Genomic DNA, 14,183 nt, shown 5'->3' with positions numbered 1-14,183 from the left:
TATGGGTTCTCTTTAAGGTTTCGAATTACCTTAACCTCAAGTAGGGTTGAATGGACCACCAAAGAGATGAACCGCGAGCTGGAACTGATCGGAACGGGAGCTGATGTTGTCGCGAGCTGTCTGATTGCTGAGATCGGGAACGCGAGATGTCCAACGTGTTGATCGGGTCGCGAGCTGTCTGAGATCGTCTTGTTTGCGAGCTGAGGTTGAACAAGCCGAGATCGTCTGAGCTAGGATCAGGAACGCCTTAAGATAAAACTGATCGGGAACAGATTGCAAACAAGGATCGGGATGTAAGGTTTCGCGATCGGGATTAGGATGGTTCGCCGGTAAGGATGTTCGCCGATTAGGGTTAGGGTTTTAGGCGGTTTGTTTTAGCTTAGGGATTTAGATTCTATTGTGTTGATAACGTGTTGTGAAACTAGAGAATATAATCTATGTTTTTGTATTATTCATAAACATAAGGAACCCTTTATATATAGGGAATTACACCGTCATAGAATAATGGAAAGACTAAAGAAAGGAAATACAAATATGGAAAGAGTACAAATCATGATTTAATAAGAAAAATGCAAGATGCCGATTCTCTCTCTCTCTCTTCACGGTCGACTCTCTCTCTCTAGCATTGGGTCGGTTATGAACCGGACCAGTTATGGACATCCACAATATGATTTATAACATAAATGTCTTTTTACATTAGTTTTTCAATTTTTACCTTTCTTTTTAATTTATTAATAAAACCAAAGAAAAAATTATATTAAAAAGAAGTAAAACAGAAAATTAGACAATTTTCTTAATTTTAATGCAAAAACTTTAAACGACACTTATTATGAAAATGAGGGAGTATCACTTTTACGACTACTTTCTTTTTGTAAATGGAATAGATGTAATGCAATAAACAAAAATTACAAGAACAATATTGGAATAATACATGTTGATTTTTAAAAATATATAACAGATGTTAAAATATAAAAACTGAGAAACTTAAACATAATTTACCACTAAAACAAATAAAAAATGGGGTCAAATCATGCCAAGGAACTGATTTAAGCATCGCCCTCTTTCCATGTTCACTGCTGCAGTTGCAGTTGCCGTAAGCTTGGAACATAAGGGCACACAATTGGCAACCGAATACCGGGAACTTAAAACCAAATTTCTCACGTTTTCCATGATTCGGAACCTCACCCAGATTCACAGGTTTGGAGTATCCATAATCCATCTTGTCCAATTATGTTAGCTCTTTGGTTGGAACAGGTCTCGGTCCATGGTTGTCGAAATTTATCTAGATCGAGATCCACAGCAACTTGCTTTTCCTCGTGATGAAGAAACTCCCAGCTAGATCATCAACAAAAACAGAGATGGACCTCACGAACTTGATCCACGAAACTGCACCTGGATCAATCTTATTTGTGACCCAAATCTCCACTGCATGGGCATTCACCCAGCTTACATGCAAGACGGCAAGCTGCTCCTCTCTAACACAAGAGAGAGAGAGAGACAAATTTATATAAACTATGAGATTTAGATGGTAGAGGCAGCCTCTTTCCAAATCTCTCTGTTGTAAAATCAAAAGAGATTACTCAGGTCTATTTCTTCTATCCACTGTCCATCTTTCTCTGGTCAAAAAATAAGTATGCCCCTTCAAAGTCACACCTCGTTGATAATAATCTATATTTCAGTCGGGACTGACGTTAAAAACCTTCCACGAATCAGAACTCAAATCATATATTTCGTACCAAAAAAACCAGGTGTTCGTCGATGCTTCCAAGTTCACCCTTGGTGTCATACTCGCCAAAAATCCTCAAGATTTTGTAGTTAAGATTCTTTTCATATCCGATAGCATATCTGTCTTCACTTCGGTAAGTGTTTCTTGGCTGGATCCACCTTGTTTGCCCCAAATAAGTATTCCACACCAAAAGCCTGAACTTGTCCTTGGTGATGCATAGCAATAAGCCTTCACAGTGAAATACTTGAGTGATATCTACTTGGTCAAGTATACTTGCTTTATAGATGGATCAACGAAGTCTCTTTCGTTTCCAATTCCTTGAAGATCCAATTTCATCGAACAAACCTTATAATCCTTCAGCATGAACCCTAGAAACTGTTTCCTTCCTGCTGATGCTGACGTATCAAAAACCCTGTTTTGGGATAAAGTGTCCCACTTTCTGCAAGTGGAACGCACTGAACTTAGGGATGTCAATGGAACCCTAGACAATATCTCCTCTGCTAACTCATCTGGAAGATTGAACATTGTCGCCATTTTTTCCAAATTTCAACAAACGGCTAGGAACGAGCGTATACCTTGAGAGAGATTATGAGTATTCATTATTCAGTGAGATAAGGAAAATATACAACATAAGGCAAGCAAATCCAAACACGCAAGTCAGGTTCGCAAGGAAAGAAAGTTTAACATCCACATGATGATGATCCCAGAGACGGACACCATGCAAGTTAAGACCAAAGCAAATCCTAACACGCAGTTTAGGTTTATTGTAAATAGCTGTATGCACTAAGCTGAAATAACGAAATTTTTTTTTTTGCCAAATGAAATAATGAAAATTTACACTTAAGTATATTAGTTTTATCTGTGGCAAAAAAGAGACTCACATAATCTAGGAAAAAGACTTGTTGTTACGTAAGAAATAAATTTATCAAAAATAGGCAAAAGAGAAGAAAAAAAAGCAAGAATAAATATGCATCGATCATACCAAAGTAAATAAAACTATAGATCCACGTACGTAAGAAATAAATTTAGCAAAAATAGGCAAAAGAGAAGGAAAGAAAAGCAATAATAAATATGCGTCGATCATACCAAAGTAAATAAAACTATAGATCCACGTAACCAATGCAACAATCGGTGAAACAAACAAGCATGATTAGGTCTAAACGAGGAAGGGAAGGGAAGTTTCTAGTACCAGCAAAGAGCTGATCGGCGAGATGGAGATCGATAAATCTACGGCTGAGAGGTGCAGAATAGGGTTTGGATGTATTTTACGTGTTCTTCGGTTTAGATTGGTTTCCGTTTCTCCATGCTTTCAACTTTCAAGTATTTTTATACGAAAACATCATCTACTTATTAACAGAAGGTTTAAGGGTTATTGCTTGGGGAAGAATTTCAGAAGCCCATAAAAGCGCACACATCAGCCCATTATGGAATAGACAAGATGCACAAACTCTATATCTCACGTCGAATAAGAGCTGACACACATGGGTCGAATCAACCCAATACGATCCATATTCAGACCCGAAACAGGGCATAATCCCACTGAACATGAACCCGAGAGAAGTGAAACAAATGATTCAATGTTAATTTAAACCGTTACATTTTACAACGAAGAACGTACTAGATGTTCCTCTAACTGCAAAAACCAAACATATCCAGTCTTTGTCTTAGAATATCTCCAACGCTGAGTCATCATGTTTCTAATGCTTACCAGATTCATGCATGAAACATGTTTTTTGGAAACTGCTGAATCGTTACAGAGATTATTATGTCAAAAGGATTGTTATATCCAGCTAATAGTCTGCATAGTTAAGCCATATCATGCAACCTTTGTCTCCAAGACTTATCACAATGCCCATGTGGCTTCAATAGTGGCTCATTAATGAAACTAAATAATTCCCAGATCTTATTTTCCGTAGTACCTTGTTGCTGCATGTAGTCTCCCAAGCCTGTTCACATTTATGTCATTAATATTTTCAATGACTCCAAGTCTAAGTACAGCTAAGTTGTACTTGTCTCTGTACATTTCACGATAAGGAGGAATCAGAACATTAACGTTATTATATTCAAAACTACATCTTCCTTTTTTACACCATATATTAAACGAAATCCATCTTTGTTTATTCTATTTACATTGTAATCATGGTGATTTTAGATTTACAAATCATATACAGAATGCATAGTAATCTTGATTTTTGTTTGTTTCTAAGATCAAGATGTAAAATGGAATGTTAGGTGAGAATGAGATATCAATGCATCTGAACTGCTTGATTTCGTTTGTGTGACAGGTGAGTTGGGACGATGACAGGTGAGCTATGGGATACCAGAGATGGCTTATGAATTTGAAACTTGCTTGAACATGTCATGAGCCAATGAAAAGACTCCACACAAAGACTCGAACACAAGAATCAGATATAATAAAGGAATTATAGGATATAAAGATCAGATGGAAAGAGACAGGATCAGAATTTTGTCCATGGAAGGTGTAATTGCATTGAATCTATGGCTCTATCTTGGGGTTGTTGTTGTGCAAGCCAGCTTTGTACCATTATGATATGTGCGATCTATTAATTGTTATTTCCTATGGCTTTGACTTGAAATTTGTTTGGCTTTCTTTTTCTATTTGTTAATCACTTTAAATTTTACTAAAACTATATTATATGGTATCCCTCTATGTTATTCTTCTTTACTTGATAGCTTATTTGCATCCATTTTGATTATTGGCGGTTGTTAAACGCATTATTATAGTAACATTTAGAAGAAAATGTGTCTTTTTAACAAAACCTTGTAAAAAATGTGCATAGTAATATAATTGGGGTTTAGTAAACAACTGTGGTCCTTTGTGGATGCATATAAAAAAAATTATAATGGACCCATGTAATTATATGCTTATAAACCATACTATAATCTGAATATTAAATTATCACAACTACTAAACATGTTTTACATAATCTGCATGATTAACATTGATTAGCTGGAGTACTTGTGTATATATGTGGGTCTTCAAACAAATCAAGTCTCTTAATTAATCTTTTGGATGTATATGCTCTTCTTCTAGATCTGAGCACCTTGCGGTTATTGAATTCAAAGGCATGGATTGTGCATGGTCATACCTATTCTAACTAAGTAGTTATCATTAGTTTCAAGTAATTAAATACAATAATTACGTAATTATATGTACAAATTGAACTTCAATAGTATAAAAACTACGTGGTTGGTCTGGAGATCATCACTACAACTAACACTAGTGTATGTCTAATAAAATGGCTTGGTTATTTTGGGTTGCTGGAAAATGAACGCGTTCACGTAAATGTAATAATTCTACTGGTTTAAGCAAAAAAACATTATTAAAGGTTTATTAAGCAAAAAAAAAAAAAAAATCTAAAGGTCAACGTTACTTTAAATTTCCCTCTTTCCCTTTAATTACCTTTAGTTGACTTGACTGTAGTTTTCTTGGGAGACACTTAACGTTTTGACTTCACGTACATTTAAACTTGTTTATGAGTACTTTCCTTAGACCAACTTGCGGTTCAAGTTCTACCAACAGTGACATCAAGGGATTGACCCCTCCATCAAAATGTTAAAAAGTCTTGATTTCGACATATTCCCCCTTGACTGAGACCTTAAAATCCAAGATTTGTGTAACACTTATCTAGCTTCATTCTTGTTTTGTTTAAATATTGTAATGCGCAATAATAACATGTTATACAATGACTTATTTTGTTATAGCTATAATAATGTCAGTAAATTGTGTACTCTTGTTTAATGATAAATATTAGCACCTTTTCACTGTTTAGATCACATACAATTGATAATGATCATGTATTAGGCCGAGCTTCAAAAGATTGCAAAAAACAAAACCCTTATAAAGCTGGGCTGCCAGATGATACAAATTCACATATTAAAACTATATACATATATATGGCAACAAAAAACAACAACTGTATCTTGATATAACATATATTTTCCAAAGTAGATGAACTAGATTTTAATAACTGAAAACCATATGACTTAATAGCACATTTAATTAGTTAATTAGGATATAACCACACGTTCTCCCACTATATTGAAATGGACGGCAATGATGTAACTAATGATGTCGATCGATGACACTATTTATTTTGTCTTATACTCCTCAGCACAATTATAGGTAGTTTGATACATTCATTTAAGAGTTTCATTTAATTCAAGTTTTTAGGTTTCACTTAGTCTAATATTCAATTCTTGTCAGGAAAATAAAAATCAAATGTTTGAACCAGTAAATATGTAAAAGAAAGATATCGTATTAATTTGGTTGAAATGTTCTTCATTTAACTGACTCTTTCAAAACTAGCAGACCAACTTTTCCTAGCTTTTAACAAAAACAAAACAAAACAAAATCTGTAGCTTAAAACTTGATTTTAACAGCGAAATTTCTCGAAGAAACATAGAAAATAACAAATTGACATTTTCTCTACTCAGTGATATATTATATGGACAAAAGAATAAGTCAACTAGAGTTATAATTATAATAATAAAATATCCTTCGAAATTGCTAGTGACGTTGGAAGAAAATCATAAGTAAAACCGTGTAGAAAAGGTCAACGTTGATTAATACTATTTACAAACAAATTATATTTATAATACTAAAAAATCCCAAAGGTTTTCTAGGCTCAAAGACTAATCACTACGAGGTCCGCAGGATCCGCGTTTTCTTACCACTTAAGGCGTTCCGGGTGGCCAAGGGGAATCGAACCCAGGGCGATACTCACAGCTGTGAGCCCTTTACCATTAGGCCAAGACCACTTGGTTGTGCGGATAAATATATCTATACATCTAACAATTTTTAATTCTAAAATTTATTTTTATAAAATAATAATAATTAAATTAGATACAAATTTTAAATTATTATAAATTATAAAATCTCAGTATTCATATTGGTAATCAATGTATTAAATTGTATTATTTTGTTTCATATTTTTATTTATGTGATGTATATTTTGGACCAAATTTTTTTTAATAGTAATAACTAAATTAGGAAATTTTGTTTGTGAAATTAACACATATTATATTTGGACTAAAAAAATCATGTGGTACTTAAAGAATTATAAAAAAAAATCACAAATATAAAACATTAACAAATAACAATAGTTGAGGAATGTTCAATCCGGTAAAACCAAACAATTCAAAATTGAACCAAATTAAAATAGAAAAAATAGTTTGGATTTGGAAGTATCGAGGATGTTATTTTTAGAAAACAGCAGTATATGAATATGGATCAGTATATTAATGGATCAAACCGAATAAACAAAAGAAACTGATTAATTCAGATATATTATACTTATATATAAATTTTATAATAATCTGTATTTGATCAATATTTTCAGTAAAAATCAGAGAAATTGGTTATACTATTAGTCATTAAAATTATATAAAAAAAAGAGAAAAGTAATGATGATATTATCGGTAGATATTGTTAATATCTATTTATTAATTCTTAAATATCATGATAATTATATATTAAAATATATTTTTAAAAATATTAGTATATATATTGGTAAAATAGGTTAATGTCTATTAATTATTTTAAATATCATGAAAAATATATAGATATCAATATAAATAAATTAAATAATAATTTTTTTTGTCATCAACAAGCAGACTCATAGACTCTGCGAACCAATCCGGTAACTCCGCATCCATGTGAACGATGAAAGACGATTGTTTTCTGGCACATCGTTCTAAACAATCCACCTTTTGATTTTTCGTCAGGGGTACATGAATGATCTTTGAGCTAGTAAAACGTGTCTACGGTAGCTTTATGCCGTGCAGGTAACTCTCAAACACCGGCCATTCCTCTGGTTTCGAAACTATCTTCACCAAATGAGAACAAGCCATAGCAAAAGTAACCTGAAACTGATGTAAATTCCTCATACATTTCATTGCCCATATCAACGCTTCCATCACTGCATGAACAGGTGAAAGACGTGCCCTAGTATTCCTTGCACTCATCAATCCCTGAAAGCCCTCGAGTATGCTATACCATCCTTGACCTGAATAAGGTTCTTTATCTTTCCAGGAACCATCTATAAAGCACCATCGACCGACCTTCGGCTGACGATTCAAAACCTCAGTCTATTGTAAACCTTAATATAAATTAAATAATAATATTAAGTAAACTAATGATCTATCCTAAAATTATGGAAAAGATGAAAAATAATCAAATTAAATAAAATTGATTAATTCAAATATATTAGTATACTTATATATAAATTTTATAATAATTTGTTTTTGATCAATATTTTTAGTAAAAATCAGAGAAATTGGCTATAATATTAGTCATTAAAATTATAAAATGAGAGAAAAGTAATGATGATATTATCATTATATATTATTAATATCTATTTATTAATTAAATGTCCTGAATATCATGTTTATTATATATTAAAATATATTTTTTAAAAATATTAGTGTATATATCGGTAAAATAGGTTCATGTTTATCATGATTTTAAATATCATGATAAATATATAGATATCAAAAATAAAAATTAATTAAAGTAATGATTTATCCTAAAATCATGGAGAAGATGACAAATAAGCCAAATTAACTAAAATTGATTAATTCAAATATATTAGTATACTTATATATAAATTTTATAATAATCTATTTTTGATCAATATTTTCAGTAAAAAACAGAGAAATTAGCTATAATTTTAGTCATTAAAATTATAAAATGAGAGAAAAGTAATTATGATATTATCGGTATATATTATTAATATCTATTTATTAATTAAATGTCCTGAATATCATGTTTATTATATATTAAAATATATTTTTTAAAAATATTAGTGTATATATCGGTAAAATAGGTTCATGTTTATCATGATTTTAAATATCATGATAAATATATAGATATCAAAAATAAAAATTAATTAAAGTAATGATTTATCCTAAAATCATGGAGAAGATGACAAATAAGCCAAATTAACTAAAATTGATTAATTCAAATATATTAGTATACTTATATATAAATTTTATAATAATCTATTTTTGATCAATATTTTCAGTAAAAAACAGAGAAATTAGCTATAATTTTAGTCATTAAAATTATAAAATGAGAGAAAAGTAATTATGATATTATCGGTATATATTATTAATATCTATTTATTAATTAAATGTCCTAAATATCATGTTTATTATATATTAAAATATATGTTTTTAAAAAATATTAGTATATATATCTGTAAAATAGGTTCATGTTTATCATGATTTTAAATATCATGATTAATATATAGATATCAAAATCAAAAAAAAAAAAATATTAATTAAACTAATGGTTTATCCTAAAATCATGAAAAAGACGACAAGTAAGCAAATTAACTAAAATCGTGGAGAATATGACAAATAAGCCAAATTACATCATAAATAATAGTAGTATAGATTTAGTTTGCACTGGTAAGCTTTAAGGTAGAAGATGTCAACGTGACTTAATATTTAAGACAAAATATATGCATTTCTTCCATGAACGCACTAGTGTCTAAATAATCTATGTATTTATAATTATTTATATATACCTTTTATATATCTGTATTTGCTTTCTAAGAGCATGATTAACCATATAACTCTTTATGGGTTTCTAATTTTTTTTATTTTATTTTTTTTGTCTCATTAAAAAAATAAAACTAATCGTGGGCCGCTACGTGTCAATAGGATCCGCGAATAGTACAAGAAACACCCCAAAACCGTTTCTTATTTCATATCTTTGGGGATCGTTTCTTGTGTTTTTTGGTGGGGCCCACGCGCAAAAAGTAGCTAAAAAACCCCCTTTATATACCGGGTTAATGGTGCTCTAAGACCATCATTAACTGCAGTCTCTTAACTGGGTTCTTAGCTTCGACTAAAAAACGGTTTTTAGTTTTTCTTATCTTTTTAACTAAGAAAAACTAAGAACCGTCTCTTAAATAAGAGATATAAGAGCACCTACAATAAGGATTCTACCCATTGGAGTTCTAAATATGAATATGTGTATATGTATATATTTGTATATGTGTATGTAGTTGTAGGGTCCACTAAATAGTGTAGAACCTCTATCCAAAGGTTCTAAAAACAAAACTTTTAGAACATTTTTTTATTGCTAAAGTAGGTTTAAGGGTTTCTTAATTTTTTTTTGTCTGAAAAAAAAATTAAAAAGGAATCAATCGCAGACCGCCACGTGTCAGTGGGTTCTGCGAACAGTACATGAAACCAACAAAAATCGATCATTATTTGATCACTTTTGTTACTGATTTTTTAATGATTTGTGGGGGTCCACCACTATTTTTTTTTTTGTAAAACCCTTTTAGAAACCAGCGATGAACATATGGTCTAAGTATATGATGTGTTTTTACCACATAAATAAATAGAAAACATTTCATCAAAATGGTAAAAGGAAAAAAAATCCTCGAACATCATCATTTTAAATCGTAGATTCACGTATAATAACACACACACACACATATATATATAGATATGGATATACACATTTGTATGTAGAGTACTGTACTCAACTACGTACATACAATCACACAGGTAACATTAAAGCAATCAAATCATAAATATCTATGATCAATTAATTTGTACCAGGTACGTAGACGGATGAGTAATCAAGTCCACAACTAATTCGCTTTTTGGGTTTACACCTTGGTCTTCATTCTTCTACCGTCCAATAAATGAACCGATGAGAAGACATTTTCATTGTGACATTCAACTTTTACTTATGGCTTTTTTCAATAACATATCCATTCCACACGTTGAGACAGAAGAGCAAGTCGAGTTTTTGGAATGAGTCAGTCAACAAGAGACTACAAATCCAGCAAACGTCAACAAAGCAAAAATGTGGCCGTACTGTCTCGGGAATAGGTGAGCAATAATAGAGAGAGTACAAGCCGGTGGACCAAAACTTAGGTGGTTCGCTTCACTCTTACTTGTCGTCGCGTCGGTGCACTTTTTATCTCTTTTTACTGAAACCAACCCCGCGTCTTCTTTTGGAGTCTTGTGGCTTCGTTGTTACATGATCTTTATTTTGTTTACTAAAATAGTTTTCGAATGAATATGATTGGACGATTTTTACTCTTGTAGAGAATCCTCTCTGGCATTATTTAATTCGCCCTTGTGCTTACCCGCTGGCCTCTGGCTGTTACGCTATCACTCTCTCATCCTTTGACTTTATTTCTTGCTACTACTACTAAGTATATATTCATCTTAGAATATATCTTTGATTATCAACGGTAATTAGCTTTTAATCTAAACTAGGTGTTGTTTATAGTTTAAGTAGAGTTACTGTGGAGTATAAGTTTTACTTGGGCAAATGATTTGAATAATAGAAAGTTAGGCCAACTTGTAAGTACTACTAGTTGGGTATTATTACTACTAATAAATACATAATCATTGAATGAATTTAATTGGGGACCAATAAACTTTTCAGGAGCCAGTTATAATTAGATCAGATCAATCAATCATACTTTAGACGATTATATGATTGTATTATTGGTCAGTTCTAAGTTAAATGAAATCAAACTGCCTATAATTACCATTTCACAGATCTAAAGATTCTTGCAGACATTAAAAAGTGTCATAAATTTGAATGCTGTCAAAAAGATACGGTTGTCTCCATGTTAGGTACGGTGTGGTACTTGAAAGCAAACATCAACCTCGTGGTTCGATGTGAACTCTACACGTGGCGAGCTTACCGATATCTTTTGTACGGTTCGAAGTTTGTTTACGTCAAACTATGCCATTTTCTAATGGAGCTTATCAATAATTGAAAATAGGTTTCATTATATGCTACGAACAAAATCTAAGTTGCTTGGTTTTAAATGGTTTCATGAGCAAATTAAGGTCTAAATAAAGAGAACAAGATCCAAGCTCACGATTTTGTGATTTGGAAATCATGTTTTAGTGAAATTGTATTATTTGTTGTTATTGTTCAATGATTTTAAATTAAACGAGATTCATATGGATTAGATTCATACAAAAAAAAACAGTGACTTATATGATTTGGTGTTGGCCATTGTTTCTTTGAGTATTTCAAACCGTCTTATCACGTTAACTAAATTTACATTAAGTTTGTGAACTTGGTCAAATAAAAATGATTCTATGTTTGTCTGTGAAAAAATGAAAATACTAAGTGGATTATTTAACGGTTGTATTCACAGTTTGAAAAATAAATTTTGATCTAACCATTCTAGAATTCGTTTTTAAAAAATTTAGTGAACTTATGTAAATTTTTTTGAGAAAAATGACTAGGATAGCACTAAAAAAGTTTTTGTCACAAATATAGTCTCTAAGAATATTAATGATCAAAATAGCATTTAATGTTTTATCAAAAGTGATAAATATACACTTATACCCCCAATTGTAAATTAATTTAGACATTAGGCTTTAGAGTTAAGGGGTGGGTTTAGGGTTTAGGGTTTAGGGTTTAGAGTTTAGGGTTTAGGGGTGGGGTTTAGGGTTTAGGGTTTAGAGTTAACGGTGGGGTTTAGGCTTTAGAGTTTAGGGTTTAGGATTTAGGGTTTAGGGTTTAGAGTTTAGGGTTTAGGGTTTAGAGTTGGGGAGTGAGGTTTTGGGATAAGATTTCAAAATTTAAAATATAAAAAAAATTTAAATTTTTCAAAAAATAAAATGTTATTTTGGTCATTTTAATTTTTGAGGGCTATTTTTGTGACATAAACTTAGAAAAGTGCTATTTTGGAGATTTGCCCAAATATTTTTCTAAATGGAAAACCATGAACGAAACAATGCAGTTAATTAACCTTTTTTGATCAATCAGTTAATTAACCTTTTTATGAATGAAAATAGTGCATTTTTTAATAACTATTACCATCATTCACTCATTGAGGTCTGAGCCGACAGTTGTATCCACTTAAGTATATTTCAGAAACCTAAATGTTAAAAGGGAAAAAATCAGTAAGATAGTACAAGCTTAATCTAACTATTGATTTTATGATTCTTAAAACTCGGACACATATATCAAAATCTTTTTGGTTCACTGTTTCCAAAGGATTCTAAAATAGAGCGAAATAGAGTATGGAGTAAAAAAAGTTTCAATCCAACTTCATACATTAATTTATAATAAAGTTTACTTCATAAATAGAATAATTTATTTTTTATTTATTTATGACTCTATTATGAAGTGAGATATGAAATTAGGTTCCGACAATTTTACTTCATTTTTTCTTTTACTCTTAGAGTTTTACATCAGAAATTGTCTAAAACGTTTAAACAAATAGTTTATTATACATATAGATTAAGTCATTTATTTCTCCGTCTATAAACTAAGTGACGAGTATGTCTAGCTGGTGCTATTAGTTGCGATGTAACAAGACCAAAGATATTATTTAAGATGTGTGTTGGGTGAACTATGACCATATGGTTTCATATTAGAACTTCGAGTTCGCTCTCGGTACTGATTTTGTTTTTTCATCAAATCAAAGCGTTACATTTTTTGTACTGTTACAAAGCAGTTAAAACTGTATGAGGTCGAGGGTACAAATTTATTGTATCGGATGACTATATAAACCATTATTATGTTCCATAATATTAATAACAAATCTCTATATAATAAACTGATCAAAATCCATAATAAACACAGCTTTGTTGTAATACATTTTGATTGTCTAAAGCCACTGAAAAAGGATTGTAAAAAAAAAAAAACCCCACTGAAAAAGGAAAATCAACCTTATGGTTGGTAAAAAAACAGTCGTAGTTATCAACTAAACTCGTATGCTTTTAAGCCATTACACAAAAAAATAGCACTTATGCTCTTAAACCATTAATTACGCAAAAAATAGCACTACTGCTTTTGAAATAATTTAGTTGGCATATCCATATACGCGCATGCGCACGGAGACGGTGGCGTTATGCAACGTTTCAACCGATGGTTGACATCATTGTATTATACTGTTCTCTTGGGGGCAATTTTATAGGGTCTCTTTGTACTTAGTACATTCATTTTAGTTCTGTTGGGAGAAACCAATTATTAATAGATTTTCTTTTTGTACGGGTCTTTACTTTATCAGTATATGATATATAGTATAATGTACGTATCTCACTGCATACGTATGATGAGTAAAGTTACGAGTATATACACTACAAGAAAACAGCGGCATACTGAGGGGAAAAATCGTCGGTATGTCGTCGGAATAAACGTTATTCCGACGACATACCGACAAAACAAGTCCTCGGAAATAATTTCTCGGAAATTCCATTTTCCTCGGAAATCACTAGGAATTTTCCGGCGGAATTCCGAGGAAACAAATTTCCGAGGAAACTCCGAGGACCACCAGTTCGTCGGAAATCTCCTCGGAATATACTGAGTAAACAAATCTCCTCGTCGAGTAAACATCCATCCAACAAATTCTCTCTGCTTCATTTCTTCTAGTTCGTCCTCTGTGGCGTATCTATATTCGAACCTCTTTTCTGCCATGAAAATCCTGTA

The 14,183-nt window shown here is 31.5% G+C and overlaps 1 protein-coding gene across 1 annotated transcript in view; it reads right to left on the bottom strand.

Annotated features, from left to right (window-relative positions):
• LOC106339848 (F-box/kelch-repeat protein At3g13680) overlaps positions 1-2,260 on the bottom strand; it is a 31,173-nt gene extending 28,913 nt beyond the window's left edge. The window contains 3 exon segments of the mRNA XM_013778721.1: positions 1,600-1,765; positions 1,767-1,996; positions 1,999-2,260. Of these exon segments, the coding sequence (XP_013634175.1) occupies positions 1,600-1,765; positions 1,767-1,996; positions 1,999-2,260 (658 nt within the window).
• Between the last annotated feature and the right edge of the window lie 11,923 nt (positions 2,261-14,183).

The sequence above is a fragment of the Brassica oleracea genome, chromosome C1, assembly GCF_000695525.1.
Source record: "Brassica oleracea var. oleracea cultivar TO1000 chromosome C1, BOL, whole genome shotgun sequence".
Lineage (NCBI taxonomy): Eukaryota > Viridiplantae > Streptophyta > Magnoliopsida > Brassicales > Brassicaceae > Brassica > Brassica oleracea.
This window is presented reverse-complemented; position numbering and strand designations above follow the sequence as displayed.